This window comes from Bombina bombina, chromosome 5, assembly GCF_027579735.1.
Source record: "Bombina bombina isolate aBomBom1 chromosome 5, aBomBom1.pri, whole genome shotgun sequence".
NCBI lineage: Eukaryota > Metazoa > Chordata > Amphibia > Anura > Bombinatoridae > Bombina > Bombina bombina.
The window spans coordinates 1,135,769,469-1,135,790,800 of NC_069503.1; the positions used below are offsets into that span (position 1 = coordinate 1,135,769,469).

The 21,332-nt window shown below is 39.7% G+C and overlaps 1 protein-coding gene across 1 annotated transcript in view; it reads left to right on the plus strand.

The window, feature by feature from the left end:
• Positions 1 to 21,332, plus strand: part of LOC128661186 (1-phosphatidylinositol 4,5-bisphosphate phosphodiesterase gamma-1-like) — a 370,915-nt gene that overhangs the window by 135,311 nt on the left and 214,272 nt on the right. Inside the window, 3 exon segments of the mRNA XM_053715427.1 lie at positions 2,768 to 2,917; positions 11,819 to 11,912; positions 15,998 to 16,045. Of these exon segments, the coding sequence (XP_053571402.1) occupies positions 2,768 to 2,917; positions 11,819 to 11,912; positions 15,998 to 16,045 (292 nt within the window).

A 21,332-nucleotide genomic window follows, 5' to 3' on the forward strand; every position in this document is an offset into this window, starting at 1 on the left:
CGGTGCATTTTATCCCCTCAAAGGGAGGAACAGTAAAATCCCCACATTATTTACAGGTAGTTGCAAGAATGATAATGCCCCAACAAGTTATTTTAGTATAGAACACAAATAAAAATCAACTATACTATACTATGAAGATGCCCTAAACATTTTCTATCCTGCCATACCGTTTCGAAGTAGAAATACTGTGTTAACTAGGAGAACATATTCTAAATCAAGAAACACGGCAGTCAAGTTAGACATTTTAACCAGTTATAGATAAGGAAGTAAATAATGGTTAGATTTAGTTTAAACACATGCAGGCTCTAGAAAAGTACTGTCTGAAGAGATATGCCATACCCGTATCCAATACTATATTTATTGGTAGACTGAGAAGAGGTAAATAGATCAGCTAGTCTCATTGTACCTAGAGTTCAATGGCGTATGGGTAAAAAAGGGTAGAAATCAGCCAACACCCGTAGCTAAACGGTTCTTACACTGTCTCCACCATCCTGCAGGATTCACATCCATGGTGTCAAGCATGTTATCTCCAGGACTGATTTTCAAATGTGTAGGCATGGTTCCAATTTTATATGTATGTTAAATATGCACATCTCCGTTTGTGGTGGTGCATTTATACTGCGAGTCGAAGGAAACCTTTGCCGCCACTACAGGATTAGGAGTTTTGTGAGCAGTCTTCTTTTCCTCTCTAGTTCCGAGGTCGGATTCTGAGGCAGCCGCCGGGGGAGACAATGAAGATATCAGTGCTCTCTGCATGAGATCTTCCATACTGGGTTCTGACAGGATCAGGCAGCCGAGGGCTCCACCCGTCTCCAACCTCAGTGTCGCTTCTTTCTTTAATGAGGGGATTAGGGTTCTGAGGCTGCCATCCGTCTCCCACGTGTAGGATGTGATGTTGTATGCCATATCCTGTTGAGTGGGGACACGTCGATTGGACCCAGAGTTTTTTTAACGGGAGGGCTGATCCTCCAATTGTATGAAGGTGTAAAGGTCCATGAATGACGATATGAGTCGGTCCAGCCTTGGCAAAAACATGACTCTTAGTTCAGTTCGAATGCGGGTAGTAGAACAAAGTTCTTTGGTCTTGAATAATTCCATTACTGAGTCAAGGGTGACCAGCAATAGGAAAAGAGTAGAACTAAATACAATGTGGCGGTAGAAATTGCCCCACAGCGCCAAATGGCCTTTTTACACTACAGTCACTTCTCAGGGGCAAGGGCGTGATGTAAGGCCCTTCACGCATCAGGTTTCGGCTGCAGCAAGTGCCCGCTTATGTTAGGGTGCCTACTCAGCAAGAAAATAGCGTGGATTAGCCGATGGCAGTGTATGATTGCTTATTTTTCAAGAGTCGTTATGCAGAGCTCCTTCCTCTTGCTGCCATTCGGTTGCTCCACCCACCGGAAGTCAACAGGATCTTTTATTGCTTTTATCTATTTCTGAATTAAACACGTTTACTTTTCATACATTTTTTTTGTAGAAAAAGCCCTGTTTAGCCAAACACATTGTTTTGTTATACATAGAAATCTGCAAGACAGTTGTGTTGTTTGCAGGGTACAGCCTTAAATCAGCTGTTAATCTGTGCAGCTGTAGTCTGTATTGCTGGTCAGCATCCGACTGGCGCTAAACTACAGCTGCAATGTGATTGCTTTTTATTGCTGCAGCAGTTTGCAGTAATGTCAGATTCAGTGTTCTCCACAGAAAATGTTGCCAGCCGGGTGGCATTATTTAGTAGCCAGGTGGCATTATTTACTAGCCGGGTGGCATTATTTAGTTGATGGGTGGTATTATTTAGTGGCTGGGTGGCATTATTTAGTAGCCAGGTGGCATTATTTAGTAGCCGGGTGGTATTATTTAGTGGCCGGGTGGCATTATTTACTAGCCGGGTGGCATTATTTAGTAGATGGGTGGTATTATTTAGTAGCCGGGTGGCATTATTTAGTAGGGTGGCATTATTTACTAGCCGGGTGGCATTCATTAAAGTATCTTTATGACTCCAATGTCCCTTTAAGTCAGAAAAAATGAGCAGGTGGCACCGCTTCTCCTGTACATATAAATATCTGTCCCTTTAATAACTAACACAATGAGAGATTTAATCACAGGTAAGCGAATATGATTTCTTCAATTCGTATTTTATTCTGAAAAATCCTGATGAATCTAGACAATTAAAGGGACAGTAACGATATTTTAATTACAAAACATTTCTGTTGTTTTGCTATAGAATAATATATCAGCCAAGTCTTAACATTTAAAAAAAATAGCATCCTTTTGTTACTGCAGACAATTTAACACCCACCATTTGTCTTATTTAAAGGAACCAATCTGGGCTTTAGTCTGCAGACAACAAGGCTAACCAGTGTTGTAACTTTAAGTAAAAATGTAATTGTTTTGTAGATGTTATCAGTTAAATCCAATTAGGGACATATATGTAGCATGGTTAGCCTTGAAAAGTCAGCAAGAAGCATTTCAAAGTCTATGACTTGTAAATTAATCGATTTAGAGCTAAATTGTATAAAGGGAGGGCAAAATAAATTATGACAATATATTGCAAAGTTGTTTCATTACAAGTAACTAAAGATTTTATATAAAAAAAAAATCTCAAGATGTTTCCTGCCGCTTTAAGTGCATCTGTATTTCACTACTTTATCTTTATGGTTACAAATAAATACAAATAAAAAAGAAATATAACAAACAAAATCCCTCAGTTTGCATTAATTGTTATGATTTTAGATGCTGGCTTAATACTAAAGGTTTCTTATTCACTTTGCAGTTGATATGCGAGAGATCAAGGAGATACGGCCTGGCAAGAACTCGCGGGATTTCGAGCGGTACCCAGAAGATGCGCGGAAGTTGGACGCCTCTCTCTGCTTCATTATTCTGTACGGGGCTGACTTCAGGTTAAAGACTGTCAGTGTTGCAGGTAAGTCACCGCTTGTGGCCCCAGAATGATTCCTGATACTCACATCCAGTTTATTTTCTAGTAACTTCAGTGACCAGATCATACTGGACCAGTAGGAGAATCTCAAAACCTTTATAGTGCACATAGAGCAGTGATGCAGAGGGCCTAAGCATCATGGGAAATGTAGTTCTGAAACATCAGCCACGGTTCACCATCACTGACATAGAGTCTTGGGGGCCGATTTATCGTGTGTCTGGCGGACATGATCCGCTGTATCGATCATGTCCGACAGACATTGATAAATGCCGACAGCATACACTGTCGGCATTTTTAATTGCACAAGCATTCCTTGTGAAATGCTTGTGCAATGTCGCCCCCTGCAGATTCGCGGCCAAACGGTCGCTAGCAGGGGGTGTCAATCAACCCGATCGAATGTGATCGGGTGGATTGCTGTCCTCCACCTCAGAGGTGGTGGACGAGTTAAGGAGTAGCGGTCTTAAGACTGCTGCTTCTTAACTTTTGTTTCCGGTGAGCCTGAAGACTCGCGCGGAAACAGCTGCATATAGCAGTATTCAGGCCGTGATAAATTGACCACTTGGAGTATTTTGCCTCCAACTGTAATACAGTCACTAATAAAGGAGTAGATTGTGTGATATTCCATTTCACTGATTAGTCATTTTTTTCCCCATAGTAATTAAAACACACACATATATACCTCATACTTAACCATTGATCAGCCACCCCCCCTTAGACATGTGCAATGTTTGACCAAGTGACTAAAATGTATTTGCACTTTATTTTTAAGTGTAGTCAAACTTGTAAATGTTGTGAAGGTAGTAACACAGAAACACAGAAACACACAGACACACTCATACACTGAAACACACACTCACACATAAGGATTCACATATAGACACTCTAGCAGACAAGCAAAGAAACACAAACACACTCAAACACAGACACTCAGCACTTGTTTACATTGACCTGACAAGTAGAGTTCTGATGATCTTTTTGTCAAGGAAGATGCCAACTATATGATGATAACAGCATGCAGTGGCTGAAAGGAAGCACCCTGATCTGCCTAAACAATCATTTAAAGGTTAAGTGGTGGATTGGTGACTTCCGGAAAGGTTACATTAGTCTGAAAGTCTGTAGAAAGATGAGAATAATCAGTAGGAAGGTCAAAATGTCCTAAAAAAGAACAGACTATAAACACACAAACTCAAACACAAATTTGCACATACACCCAAGGAAACACACACAGAGACAGCCTCAGAAAACATACAAAGACAGGTACATAAACCCTCACAGAAACAACCACAGAAAATGCACAAAGACATGCACACACCCTCAGAGACACCCACAGAAAACACACAGACATACACACACACACCCTCACAGAGACACCCACAGAAAACACACAGACATATGCACACACCCTCACAGAGACACCCACAGAAAATACACAGACATATGCATACACCCTCACTGAGACACCCACAAAAAACACACAGACATACATACACACACACCACACACGTGCACACCCTCACAAAGACACTAACAGAAAATGCACAAAGACATATGAACATACCCTCACAGAGACATCCACAGAAAACACACAAACACGTACACACCCACCCTCACAGAGGTATCCACAGAAAATACACAAAGACATACATACACACACCCTCACAGAGACACCCACAAAAAATGCACAAAGACATACGCACCCTCACAGAGACACCAACAGAAAATGCACAAAAACATACACACATCCTTACAGACAGCCACAGAAAATGCACAAAGACATATGCACACACCCTCACAGACACCCACAGAAAATGCACAAAGACAGACACACACACCCTCACAGAGACACCCACAGGAGGTAACATTTCTGCACATTGCTATCCCCTGAATCAACAGTGTGTGACATACATGATAAAAAATAGCAGAAATTAAGAGATCACTTTTTAAAGATTCATATTTGTAAATGTGCAAACAAAAATAATTCTATGAATTCAAAATTGTACAATAATGATCTGTCAGAATGGGTAGATGAAGAAAAGTACTTTTGAAAGGTTGAAATATGTTTGGGGGGTTCCCCCCCATTTTCCCCAACCAAGAGCATGTTCCCATCTGTCAGCTGAACTTTTGGATTTTGAAAATGCTGTACTCTATATGGTCTCGGTGGAACCATAATCTGTGGTACTCAATCTCAACGATTTATGCTTGTTTAGGCTTGTATGTTTTTAAAAATGAAGTCAGCTGTAGTGTAAACTGAACAGTGTCAAGTTAACTCATTTCAAACACTGAGCAATCTTTGCCCGAGATTTTAACATTTTATGCAAATATAAAAATCTTAGATGAAATGCCCCCTGGCTCCTGGAAAGTCCTTGCATAAAGGAGCAGTAAACTGGAATTTAATTAAAATATATAAATAAATAAAAAATGATATCTGCCAAAAGGGCACCTACTATTTATTATTTTTTAAAAAGCATAAATACACTGCTGCATATTGCTAAAAAAAAGGTGTTTTTATAGACCCCTGGCCCCACCACACAACTACCACACTGAAGTTATAATCCGAAATTGCACAAAGAAATAAAAAACATTTACTAAGTAATTCTTACCTCCTCTGCAAATGAAGTTGATCTGCCGTCTGACACACACAAACTGAAGTGCCAAGTCTGTCTCAAACTGTGCATAGTGGTTTAGTGCACACTAAGAAATCCTCTCAAATGTAATGACATTTTCCACACTCAATAGCACTCTGCTGTAGCGCCCTCTGGTGGATGCCAAAATTTTAAAAAATATATATATATTTTTTTTAAATAATAGCTTTGCTAGCCTCATGGGGCCCCCTGGCCCAGTGGGCCCCTGACAGGAGTCACCTCTGTCACCGCCGGATGGCGGCCAGTTGCCCGCCCCAGGTATTGGTAGAGACAGTTCTGCTTCAGCTGCTGCTACCAATAGGGAGTTCCATGTCATACTCCAGAAAATAACTGCACAGCCCCCTTAAAGGGATATTATACAGCTCTTGCTTTTGTGTAAGGATATTACTTGTCCTCCCTACAGACATAGCAGCTTTAGCCAATTTGCAGCAGCAGCTTTATGATTCTGACAGAACATGCAATATTACTTTTCAATTAGTTCTGTTATTTACTTGGTTCTTGTGGTATCCTTTGTTGAAAAGCATAGCTAGGTATCCTCAGGAGCAGCAATGCACTACTGATTGGTGGTTGCACATATGTCTCTTATCATTGGCTCACCATGTGTGCTCAGATAGCTCCCAGTAGCGCATTGCTGCTCTAGAACTGTCTTTATCTGAGTAACTAGTTATATGAAATGCAATAATCCAAAAAGAAAGCACATTCAATCATTTTGTTTTGTTTTTGGCTGTCCCTTTAATAAACACGAATTGTACATAACTAAAATACAATAACCAGATGTTTCTTTGTGCTGACAAATACGTTATTAAAGGAACATGGAAACTATGATGAGCGTACACATTTACACATCTTCTCAGATTACTTTCATTATCAAAATTTCTCTGTCTCGTGGTTATCTTGCATACTGAGATAGCTCAGGAGCGTGCACGTATCGTGTGTGCTATGGGCTAAATTGCAAGCTGAGTACAAAAGAGCAAGCTGTATGGAGTGTAGACATCACTGGCGCACAATCTATACTGCCTGCATTATATGCTGGTATTACAAAATAACTATATATTGGGCTAGATTACAAGTGGAGCGCTAAATATCACTTGCACACAAGCAATATTAGCTCTCCCACTGAGTAATACCAGCACACACTAATGTGCACTGGTATTACAAGTTAAGCGCAATACAAATGTGAGCTCGCGTTCACATTGCTAGGATGCATTGCGCTCAAAATACTGCCTAGTTCAGTTATTTTATGAAAAAATAAAAATGCTACAATTTGTATTTTTTAATAAGATATATTACACTGTGTTTTGGGGGCATATTTATAAAATTAACCAGAGATCTGATCTCTGGTTCATTTTATAAGCACTAATTGCTACCGTGAGCTCGCTGTAGCAAGCCTCTTGTAATGGCTAGGTATTTATTGGGCAAATTTCGAGCGCACAATAAATTAGTGCTCCACTTGTAATCTATCCCATTGTTTGTGTGGTCGTACAGTGCGTTCTACCCTATTCATGTTCAATGGCACTAAAATTCACGTCAGATACCACTTGAGCGTAAAGCTGATAGCGCGTGAAAATTCCTCTGAGTGATAGAGTTTTTTGTTACCTTTTCTGGCTGCTATTCACCTTCCATGTTTTTGAACGCATACAGGGAGATTTATCTGTCTGCCCGCCATTTGCTAAATCGGCCCCATAGTAGCAAGCGATAACAATTAAAGGGACACTGAACCCAAATGTTTTCTTTTGTGATTCAGATAGAGCATGCATTTTTAAGCAACTTTCTAATTTACTCCTATTATCAATTTGTCTTTGTTCTCTTGCTATCTTTATTTGAAAAAGAAAGTCCAGAACCCTAGACAGCACTTGTTTATTGGTGGATGAATTTATCCACCAATCAGCAAGAACAACCCAGGTTGTTCATCAAAAATGGGCCGGCATCTAAACTTACATTCTTGCTTTTCAAATAAAAGTACGAAGACAATGAAGAACATTTGATAATAGGAGTAAATTAGAAAGTTGCTTAAAATGACATGCTCTATCAGAATCACAAAAGAAAAAAATTGGGTTCAGTGTCCCTTTAATACCTGGTTTAAAGAGAAAGCGGCATTTCAGATTGTGCGCATCTTGGAATATGAGCTCAGTGAGCTTGCTATTACTGATTCCCACTGAAAGACATGCACTATAAGTGCCGGGTGCATTGGAAATATTTTGGTTAAACATTTTAACCAACAACTTATAATAGCCGATTGCAAATTTCTAACTGTATGAGAGTAAGCGCAAAAGAACACAGCACTCTTTATCTGCCGTGCTCTACTTGTAATCTAGGCATACATCTAAAACATTGTTATAAACACCACTGTCATACAAGACACGTGCACGCTCCTGAGCCTACCTCATAGAAAGGAGCAAGGCAGCCTCTATCTGAATCATAACATTTTCATTTTACTTCAATGTCCCTGTAAGATAACCTGAAATCGGATGCAATCTATTATTTCTTTTCTAAACCTGTCCCTATGTTTGTGCAGCAATCCCTAAGCAAGTTGTCATACATTAGTACGACTGTGAGATACAGGAATACTCGCTGCGCCCTGCTGCGCGCTCACATAGGCCCCACCCTACAGCTCTAAGCCTCTCATGGAATTTGTTACAATTAATTGCTTAGGTCGGAAGCAGAAAATGCCCAGCAAAGCTGCCAACATTTGTGTATCCCATGGGAACCTCCCTATGAAGCTGAAGCAGATTTATCTGAGCGTGTCGCTTTTCTGGCTTTGCCAAACTTGGATAATCTTCTTGTCAGCCAGAAAAAACAGTGAATACAATAACAGGCACATTCCTTTTTTATACACTGGCAAGATTCTAGTAAGAGAGGAGTTTTCTATATGGTATAAACAGCAGTGATTCTCATTTAGTTTTTCCCTGCAGATATATATACAGGTAGCCCTCAGTTTACGCCGGGGTTAGGTTCCAGAAGGAATGGTTGTAAATCAAAACCGTTGTAAATTGAAACCCAGTTTATAATGTAAGTCAATGGGAAGTGAGGGAGATAGGTTCCAGGCCCCTCTCAAAATTGTCATAAGTAACACCTAATACATTATTTTAAAAGCTTTGAAATGAAGACTTTAAATGCTAGACAGCATTATAAACCTAATAAAATAATCACACAACACAGAATATATAATTAAAGTAAGTTAAATGAACAAAAACATTTGCTAAACAGCATTATAAACCTAATAAAATAATCACACAACACAGACTTCACTTGCATTTTTCTGCAAACAGTTCTTTCTATGCATTCCAATCTGGACTGAGTTATAGACAGGAAAATCTTGTTCCTTTGAAATGTGCTCGATAGCTCAGGTCTGGTTAAACTGATTAAATTCAGCTTGCTTGGCTTTGCTGCAACACAAGCAGACAGCTCCACCTACTGGCTATTTTAATAAATGCACTGCTTCTCAGTGCTTTTCAATAGCAGTCACATGACTGGAAAAAAAGGTTGTTATTCTGAAACGGTGTAAATTAAACCGTTGTAAAACGAGGGCCACCTGTATATGTACATATACAGTATATATATATATATATATATATATATATATAAATACATATATATATCACTATATATACGTCTAAAGCTGCTTAGCACTCACAGATTATCCTTATAATGCCGGAGTGTTCCTGAACCATCATCACATTTGTTAAAACCCCCAAAATGTAATGAATAAAGTACATGTGAGATATTATGACCAGAGAGAGCCTTCTTGTATACAGTATAAAACCCTTTATCCAAACTGCTGGAGACCGAAAAAAAGTTTGGATTTTGGAACATTTGTATTTTTAAAAAGGGACAGATTGGAGAATGGATGGAGCCAAGTGTAAACAATATCTTATGTCATTAAGGTAATATTTACATGTCAGAATACAGCTTATTCCTGTAACCTAAAGGTAGTTTTGTATCATTTTTAATACTTTTCTATACATACTACCCTCAGTCAGATAGTACAGTACGGTAATCAGAAAAGTCATATTTGTTTTTTTAAATAAATTATTATTTGCACTTTAGAACACAAAAAATAAAAACAAAATAAAACAAAGACACAGGGGCCGATTTATCATGGCACAAATGGGGCCGTATACCCTCTGCCGGAAACAGGAGTTAAGAAGCAGCGGTCTTAAGACCGTTGCTCCTTTACTCGTCCGAGGCATCTGGGGCTGCAGACATCAATCCGCCTGATCTCATATAATCAGGTTGATTGACACCCCCTGCTAGCGGCCAATTTGCCGCAAATCTGCCGGGGGTGGCATTGCATTAGCAGGTCACCAGAACTGCTTGTGCAATGATAAATGCCGACAGCGTATGCTTTCGGCATTTATCGATGTCTGGAGGACATGATCGCTACAGCGGATCATGTCCGCCAGACACTTGATAAATCGGCCCCACAGGCAGAGAAGATTGTGACTAATAAAATAAATGTATATATAGTGTAATTAATAAAAAAATAAATGGTTACCAGGCTTACAAATACTAATACTAACAGTATTTCCTCTTTCATAACCACTACAAAACACAAATATGCATCCCTGCACCCACATATATACACACTCACATTAACATAGAAATATATACTCACACACGCTTACCATACACATGAACACACATATACACACACACATACAGACACAAACACATGCACACACATAAACACGCACACATACACACAAATGCAGACATACACACACATAGACACAAACACGCACACATACGCATACACACTCACATAAAGGTGCACGAAGATACACATATACATACACACACACATATACACTTAAAATTCATTAATAAAAATGAAATGGTTACCAGACCTACAAATACTAATACTAACAGTATTTCCTCTTCCATAAAAAACTACAAAACACTATACACAAATATGCACCCACATATATAAACACCCATATTAACACAGAAATGTATACTCACACACACTTACCAGACACATCCACACACTTATACCTAGGTATGTACAGGCACAAATTAACATAAAAATGCAAACATTAAACACACACAAACACACGCACACACATACACACACAAACACATACACACACAAACACATACACACACAAACACATACACACACAAACACATACACACACAAACACATGCAGACACATACACACACAAACACATACACACACAAACACATGCAGACACATACACACACAAACACATACACACACAAACACATACACACACAAACACACGCACACACATACACACACACACACACACACACATACACACACAAACACACACACACACAAACACATGCAGACACAAACACACAAAAAACACAAATGCAGACATACACACACATGCTCACACATAGGCCTCTATTTATCAAGGTCTGGAGGACCTGATCCGACACTGCGGATCAGATCCGCTGGACCTCGCTGAATACGGCGAGCAATACGCTCGCCATATTCAGCATTGCATCAGCAGCTCACAAGAGCTGCTGGTGCAACACCACCCCTGCAGACTCTCGGCCAATGGGCCGCCAGCAGGGGGGTGTCAATCAACCCGATCATACTCGATCGGGTTGATTTCCGGCGATGTCTGTCCGCCTGCTCAGAGCAGGCGGACAGGTTATGGAGCAGCGGTCTTTGTGACCGCTGCTTCATAACTGCTGTTTCTGGTGAGTCTGAAGATGGAGCTTGATAAATATGGGCCATTGACACAAACACACACACACATACATACACCAACGCACACACACACATACACGCTCGCACACATACGCATACACACTCACATGGATACACACACACATATATACACACATACATACACACATATGCACACATACATGTGCACACTCACACACACACACACATCAACACATACATACATACATACACACACACATGTGCACACTTAAAACACACAAACACATGTACACATGTACACACATACATACACATAAATGCACACACATACATACATGCACACGCCCACATACACATGCACACGTACACACACACATATACACATGCACACCTACATGTACACAAACATACATACATACATATACACACACAAACACATATGCACACACAAACATGCACACTTACATACACGCAAACACAGACTATACATACTTTGCTAGTTAATGAAACAGCCTGATAAATCTATATAGCGTGCAAGTTCCGAACATCCTCTGCAGTATACAGTGCTGATACTGACCTGTCTGTTTCTCTGGCAGCTTTCAGTGAGGACGAGATTAGTCTGTGGATAACTGGTCTGACCTGGGTTGTGTCAGACACACAGAAGGCCCCCAGCCCCCTGCAGATGGAGAGGTAAGTACACATTTATTGGCTTGGTTTCTAGTTGGAAAGCAAAATGTTTTTGTTCCGATTCTTTTGTACAATGTTAAAATGACAATATTGTACTATTACCTCCCGTGAAAATGACAAAATGGTAGATACCCATGTTAACCCTTTGGATACCTGCGATTATTGCAACACAATGAGAAGCAGCCTTTAAAGGTATCCAAGGGGTTAACTATGATCCTTATAAGAAACCTGCAACAACAGTAAACTAACCCTAGCCACAATCCCCTTAAAGTAACCTCATCCCCAGTCCCTAACTTCATCCTTAACCCTAATTGTAATCCATAACCTCAATCTTAAATCCTAACCACACTCAATAATTCTCAACTTCAAACCCTCAATGCAACCTAATCCCATTAGCTAAACCTAATTCTTAAACGCAAACCCTAAATCAATCCTGAACCCAAACCTACTCCTCAACCTCAAACCCTAAATCCACCCTAACCCCGTTCCCTAAACCCAGCCCTACTCCTCACATCCTAAATCCATCCTAAACCCCATTCCCTAAACCCAGCCCTACTCCTCAAATCCTAAATCCATCCTAAAACCCATTCCCTAAACACAACCCTACTCCTCAACCTCAAATCTTAAATCCATCCTAATCCCATTCCCTAAACCCAATCCTTATACTCATACCTTAAATTCATCCTAAACCCAACCCTGTTTCTCAACCTCAAACCCTAAATTCATCCTAACCCCATTTCATAAAACCAGCTCTACTCCTCAACCTCAAACCCTAAATCCATCTTAATCCCATTCGATATACCCAATCCTTAAACTCAAACCATAAATCCACCCTAAACCCAACCCTAATCTTCAAACCCTAAATCTATCCTAATCCCATTCCCTAAACCCAATCCTTATACTTAAACCCTAAATGCAACCTAACCCCATTAGCTAAACCCAAACCTTAAACTCAAACCCTAAATCCATTCTAAACATAACCCTACTCCTCAAACCCTAAATCCATCCTAACACCATTCCCTAAACCCAATCCTTATACAAAAACCATAAATCCATCCTAAACCCAACCCTACGCCTCAACCTCAAACCCTAAATCCAACCTAACTCCATTCCCTAAACCCAGTTTCAATCCTTATCCAGCCCTAAAACCAACCTAAACCCATTCTCTAAACCCAACCCCAAACCCTTACCTCAAGCCCTAAATCAAATGTAACCCCATTCTGTAAACTCCACCCCAGTCCCAACCCTCAAGCCCTAAATCTAACCTAACCCCATTCTCTAAACCCAACCCTAATCCCTAACCTCAATCCCTAAAGCAAACCTTATCCTTTCCTCTAAACCCATCCCCAATCGCTAACCTCATGCCCTAAATCCAACCTAACTCCACTCTCTAAACCCAACCCCAGTCCCTAACCTCAAGCCCTAAATCCAACCTAGCCCCATTCTCTAAACCGAACCACAATACTTAACCTCATACTTTAATTCCAACCTAACCACATTCTCTAAATTTAACCCCAATCCCTAACCCTAACCTGAACTCTGACCCTATTCACAATTCCTGACCCAAATCCCTAACCTCAGGTTTAAACATAACCTTAACCACAATCCCTACCCTTTATCCCAGCCTTAACCCTAACCCAAATTATCAACACTTTAAACCAGACTAATACACTATACCCTATCTAACACTCTAACCCCAGTTCTTGACCGTAACTGCAGACTTTGACCCCAAATCGTAACACCAACACTAAACATAACTCCAATTCATAACCTTGACACCAATTTCTTCCTGTAATCCTAGCCTTAAAGGGACACTAAACCCCAAAAAGCTATTTCACAATTCAGGTAGAGAATACAATTTTAAATAACATTCCAATAAATTTCTATTATCTAATTTGCTTTATTTTTTAGATATCCTTTGTTGAAGAAATAGCAATGCACATGGGTGAGCCAATCACACGAGGCATCTATGTGCATCAACCAATCAGCAGCTACTTAGCATATCTAGATATGGTTTTCAGCAAAGAATATCAAGAGAATGAAGCAAATGATATAAAAGAAGTAAATTAGAAAGTCGTTTACAATTACATGCTCTTCTTAAATCATGAAATAAAACAATTGGGTTTCATGTCCCTTTAACCTAAGGCCCAAACTTAAGATAACTTCAACTCTAAACCAAGTCCTGCTAGAACCAGAACCAAAACTACAATTCATAAAACCTATTCAAACTCCATCCACAATAGACTGACTACTTACTACAATTATTTACTGATTGCATTTAGCTACCAATTAGCAAGTGCTACCCAGGTGCTGAACCAAAGATGGGCCGAGTCGTAAGCTTACATTCTTGCTTTTTCAAATAAAGATAACAGAACGAAGGAAATTGATAATAGGAGTAAATTAGAAAGCTGCTTAGAGTTGCATGCTTCATCTGAATCACGAAAGAAAAAATGTGGGTTCAGTATCCTGTAAACCTTAACCCTCAACCCTATCCCTAACTTCAACACTAAACTTTCCCCAGTGTTTACCCCAACCTTAATCCATAACACCAATCTCTAACCCTAACTTCGTATAGCTAACCTTATCCCCAGTTCCTAACACCAATCTCTAATGGCTGTCCCTTATCCTATCCCCATTGTCTAACTCTTACACCAGACCTTTATCCCAACTACAGTATTTAATGCTAAAATCAATTGCTAGCCCCACCACCAATCTATTGGCAGTCCTTTATCCTAACCCCATTGTCTAACTCTTACACCAGACCTTTATCCCAACCACAGTATGGAACCCTTAAATCAATCTCTTACCCAAACACTAATCTCTAATAACAGTCCTTTATCCTAACCCCATTGCCTAACCCTTACACCAGACCTTTATCCCAACCACAGTATGGAACCCTTAAATCAATCTCTTACCCAAACACTAATCTCTAATGTCAGTCCTTTATTCTAACCCCATTGCCTAAACCTTACACCAGACCTTTATCACAACCACAGTATGGAACCCTTAAATCAATCTCTTACCCAAACACTAATCTCTAATGTCAGTCCTTTATCCTAACCTCATTGTCTAACTCTTACACCAGACCTTTATCCCAACCACAGTATGGAGCCCTAAAATCCATCTCTAACCCAAACACCAATCTCTAATGCCAGTCCTTTATTCCAACCCCGTTGCCTAAATCTTACACCAGACCTTTATCCCAACCACAGTATGGAACACTTAAATCAATCTCTTACCCAAACACCAATCTCTAATGGCAGTCCTTTATCCTAACCCCATTGCCTAAACCTTACACCTGACCTTTATCCCAACCACAGTATTGAACCCTTAAATCAATCTCTAACCCAAACACCAATCTCTAATGGCAGTCCTTTATCTTAACCTCATTGTCTAACTCTTACCCAAGACCTTTAACCCAGCCACAGTATTTAAAGGGACATGAAACACAAAATTTTTCTTTCATGATTCGGATAGATTATACATTTTTAAAACTTTACAATTTACTTATTTTATCAATTGTGGTTCATTCTCTTTGTATCTTTTATTGAAGAAGCAGCAATGCACTCCCGGGAGCTAGCTGAACATATTTGGAAGCCAATGAAAATGGGTATACATGTTCAGCCACCAATCGGCAGATAGCTCCAAGCTTCTGAGCCTATCTAGGCATGCTTTTCAACAAAGAATACCAAGAGAATGTAGAAAATGAGATAATAATTGGATAAAATATTGGGTCTCCTGTCTCTTTAACCTTAAACCTACAAACTTGTATCCCATTCCCCAACTCAATACCCAAATCTTAACTATAACCCTTGACCCGAACCCCAATTTCTATCCCTTCAATCCTTTAACACAATCCCAGTCCTTAACCCCAATATCAATATCTAACCGTAACCCCAATCCTTATCTGTAGCCTGACCCCAATACCTAACCCACTTTAGTCCCTAACCTCCATTTTGCAAAGAATACTTTTACTTTTATTTAAAATTCTCTACTATACATTTTAAATGTGACTTTCATATAGGGGCGTATCATTGTGTTGTAAATAAATAATATTACACTGACATTCTGTTTGTTGCTCCAACCAGATGGCTGCACAAGCAGTTTGACACAATGAACCGAACGCGAGATGGATGGTAAGTGAAACTTATGTACTAACCTTATAAAAACTGTAATATTAAAATAAGATCTAATATTTAAGAAAAATAATAATTTCTTATTTCCACTAATGTTCATCAGGATTTTGGGACTAACTGTGCCTTTCATTTGGTTTTCTACATTTATTTCCATTAAACTAACTCAGCATTCCTACTGCTGAATAGGAAAAAGAATGTTATGATACATTAATACATTCTTTTAAAGGGACACTCTACTTGAAAAATGCTCATTCCCCAGTTTTGCATAACCAACACGGTCATATTAATTTACTTTTTACCTCTGTGATTACTTTGTATCAAAGCCTCTACAGACTGCCCATTTTTTTCAGTTACTTTGAGAGACTTGCATTTTAGCCAATCAGTGCTGACTCATAAATAATTTGATGGGAGTGAGCACAATGTTATCTATGGCACACATTAACTAGTGCTGTTTAGTTGTGAAAAGCTAATAGAATGCACTAAGATAAGAGGTGGCCTTCAAGTGCTTAGAAATTAGCATATGAGCCTACTTAGGTTTAGCTTTCAACAAAGAATACTAAGAGAACAAAGTAAATTTGATGCTGAGGGGCATATTTATCAAGCTCCGTATGGAGCTTGAAGCCCCATGTTTCTGGCCTTCAGGCGGACAGACATCGCCGAAAATCAACCAGATCCAATACAATCGGCTTGATTGACACTCCCTGCTGGCGGCCAATCTGCAGGGGGTGGCATTGCACCAGCAGTTCACCAGAACTGCTGGTGATCTGATAAATGCCGACAGCGTATGCTGTCAGCATTTATCGATTTGCGGCGGACATGATCCGCAATATCGGATCATGTCCGCTCGCACATTAATAAATAGGCCCCTAAAAGTACATTATAAAGTTGATTAAAATTGTATGCCCTATCTGAATGATGAAACATTCATTTTGACTAGACTGTCCCTTTAAGATGACAGTAAAGAGATGAGTGCTCTTGAATGCCTCTGCCAGGCTCATCTTCCTTACACGTCGCTCTTCATCTGCTGCAGCTCTCTGCCAACCCCTTCACTGGCTTCCTCTTGCCTCCAGAATTAAACACAACATTCTCACTTTGACATACAAAGCCCTCAACTGCACTACTCCCCCCTACATCTCAGACCTTTATTCCAGATACTCTTCCTCCCGTCCCCTTCGCTCTGCTTACGATCTCCTACTCTCCTCCTCTTGTGTTACCTCCTCACATTCCCATTTACAAGACTTCTCCAGACTGTCTCCCATCTTGTGGAACTCTCTGCCTCACTCCACAAGACTCTCCTCTAGTTTTGAAAGCTTCAAGCGCTCCCTAAAGACTCTACTATTCAGGGATGCATACAACCTACACTAACCTTCCTAACTCCATAGCTATCCCCTCGAACCCCTTAGAATGTAAGCCTATGGGCCCAGCTGTTTGTAGATCACCTTCATAAGAGCCGACTACAATAGTGTAACTCTCAGCAGGGCTCTGTACCCTATAAATGTTATTTTGTATACCGCCTATGTTTATAGCACTGCGGAATCTGTTGGCGCTCTACAAATACCTGATAACAATAATAAAGAATCTTTTTTTTTTTTAAATACAAAACATAAAAACTCAAATAGTGAGAAAGTCAGGTCTGAACAATCTCTGCCAGAACATCTCAAAACCCTCAAGTTCTAATACTTTAGAACAATATAGCTTAAAACAGAGACTTTGAGGCCTACTTATCAAGCCGTCAACTGTGCTGCATTCAACGGCACCAATACGCTCGCCTGACGTAGCATAACATCGCGACCGCGGACCTGAATACGCTCTCCATATTTATGTAAAAAGCTGTCAAAAAGCTGCGCACCAAGTACGGGGCGATGAGCAGCGGACTGTTGTTAACTAGCAATCATCGATCTCGCTGCTATTCGGCTTTTTCCCAGCTTTATTTATACCCTGTCACTAAACACCGCCACTATACTAAAATGTTTAACCCCTATCCCGCCGCAACTCTAATAGAGTTATTAACCCCTATTCCGCCGCTCCCGGACCTCGCCGCAACTTTAATAAAGTTATTAACCCCTATCCTGCCACTTCCCGACACTGCCGCAACTCTAATAAAGTTATTAACCCCTATCCTGCCGCTCCCGGAGCCCTCCGCAACCAAATAAAGTTTCTAACCCATAAACCCCTGGCCTCCCACATCACTACCATTTACTAAACCTATTAACCCCTAAACCGCCAGCCCCCAAATCGCCATAAACTAAATTAACCTATTAACCCCTAAACCTAACGACCCCTTAACTTTACATTAAATATTAACTCATTCCTATTTTATAATACATTTAAACTTACCTTTAGATTTAAATGAAACTATATTAAACTAATAATTAATCTACCCTAACTATTATACTAAAATTACATTAAAGTATATTACATATTTAAACACCTATCCCTACTCAAATTATTTAAATCTACAATAAAGAATTACTAAGTTGCAAAAAACTTACAACTAATTACACCTAATCTAAGAGCCCTATGAAAATAAAAAAGCCCCCCCTCCCCAAAATAAAAAAACCCTAGCCTTTTGCGGGGCATTGCCCCAAATAAATCAGCTCTGTTACCTGTAAAAAAAATACAAATGCCCCCCCAACAGTAAAACCCAGCACCCACACAACCAACCCCCCAAATAAAAACCTAATCTAAAAAACCTAAGCTCCCCATTGCCCTGAAAAGGGCATTTATATGGGCATTACCCTTAAAAGGGCATTTAGTTCTTTTTCCTTGCCCAAACCCCTAATCTAAAATTAAAACCCACCCAATAAACCCTTAAAAAAACCTAGCACTAACCCCTGAAGATCCACTTACAGTTTTTGAAGACCCGACATCCATCCTCATCCAAGCGGCAGAAGTCCTCATCGAAGTCGGCAGAAGTCTTCATCCAAATGGGCCGAAGTCTTCATCCAACCGGGCAGAAGTCTTCATCCAGGCGGCATCTTCTGTCTTCATCCATCTGGCGCGGAGCGGCTCCATCCTCAAGACATTCGGCGCGGAGCATCCTCTTCTTCCGACGTCTTCTTTACAATGAGGTTTCCCTTTAAATGATGTCATCCAAGATGGCGCCCCTTGCATTCCGATTGACTGATAGAATTCTATCAGCCAATAGGAATTAAGGTTGAAAAAATCCTATCGGCTGTTGCAATCAGCCAATAGGATTGAGCTTTCATCCTATTGGCTGATCCAATCAGCCAATAGGATTGAGCTTGCATTCTATTGGCTGATTGGAATAGCCAATTGAAAGCGAGCTCAATCCTATTAATTTTGGGGGCCTTTTTTTATTTTCATAGGGCTCTTAGATTAAGTGTAATTAGTTTAAATATTTGATAATTTATTTTTTATTTTGTGTAACAGTGTTTATTTTTTTTGTAACTTAGTGTTTGTTATTTTGTGTAACTTAGTTGTTAGTTTTTTGTAACTTTGTAATTTTTAATAGTAGATTTAAATTATTTGAGTAGGGTTAGGTTTTTAACTATATAATATAGTTAATTTAATTTGTAGTTTAATGTAATTTTAGTATAACAGTTAGGGTAGATTAATTAATAGTTTAATATAGTTTAATGTAATTTTAGTCTAATAGATAGGGTAGGTTAATTATTAGTTTAATATAGTTTAATGTAATTTTAGTATAATAGATAAGGTAGGTTAATTAATAGTTTAATATAGTTTAATTTAAATCTAAAGGTAAGTTTAAATGTATTATAAGATAGGGATGAGTTAATATTTAATGTAAAGTTAAGGGGACTTGCGGTTTAGGGGTTAATAGGTTTAGTAAGTGGTAGTGATGTGGGAGGCCAGGGGTTTAGGGGTTAATAACTTTATTTAGTTGCGGAGGGCTCCGGGAGCGGTGGGATAGTGGTTAATACATTTATTTAGTTGTGGCGGGGTCTGTGGGCGGCGGTATAGGGGTTAATACATTTATTTATTTGCGGTGGGGTCCGGGAGCGGTGTTATAGGGGTTAATATATTTATTTAGTTGCAGTGGGGTCCGGGAGCAGCGGGATAGGGGTTAATAACATTATGTAGGTGGCGGGGATGTCGGGGGCGGCAGATTAGGGCTGTTTAGACTCGGGGGTTATGTTAGGGTGTTAGGTGTAAACGTTACTTTTATTCTAGCATAGAAATCAATGGGATATCGGGTAGCAGCGAACATAAGCTTTCGCTGCTTTCAGACTCCCATTGATTCCTATGGCATCCGCGGCCTCCAGGGCGGCGGATTAAAAACCAGGTACGCTGTGCCGGAATAGTGGCGAGCGTACCTGTTAGCAGTTTGATAACTTGCAAAAGTTGTCAGATAGTGCCGAATTTGTATTCAGAACATCTGTAATGACGTAAGCATCGATCTGTGTCGGACTGAGACCGGCGGATCGTTTGTTACGTCACTTTTGCCGGTCTGTAGGCTTTGATAAATAAGGCGAATCAGGCTTGCCACAATTACACTGCAAAATTCCAGCGTATTTGCGGTTGATGGATTGATAAATAGGACTCTTTGTGTGTGTCAGAAGGTTGTTACAGTTTAGAAAGTTTAAAACATTTTGGGTAAAAAGACTGATCGCGATTTCTGTGCTTTTCCATGTTACAAGTAATTGCTAACATGAAGTTATATTTAAGCATAAGCTAACAAGAAGAGCTGTTCAGAGAATTTGTTGTTACTGTTGTACGTAACATTTCGCTGAGTTTGTACAATCTGCTTGTGCTTCCTGTGTTTTTATCAGTGCTTGTGCACCTTACTGACCTCAGCAGATAGATGTCCTGAAGTCTGTAACTTGCTCTATTCACAATCAGCCTCCCCCACAGTTTAACAAAAGGCTTCACAGTAAAATCTTACTAATTCTTTCTTGATTCAGATAGAGCAGCAATTTTAAGCCACTTTCTAATTTACTCCTATTATAATTTTTTCTTTGTTCTCTTTGCATCTTTATTTGAAAAAAACAAGAATACAAGCTTAGGAGCCGGCCAATGTTTGGCTCAGTACCCTGGGTACCGCTTGCTGATTGGTGGGTACATTCAGCCACCAATCAGCAAGCACTACCCAGGTGCTGAACCAAAAATGTGCTGGCTCCTAAGCTTACATTCCTGCCTTTCATATAGATACCAAGAGAACACAGAAAAATTGATAATAAGATAACTTCAGGCTTACCTCCTCAATAAGGAAACCTCAAATGAGAAAAACATAGGATGTCTTGTAATATATAAGTCCCAAAGAGATGAAAAGTTATGACAGACACTATATTATTATTGTTATCGG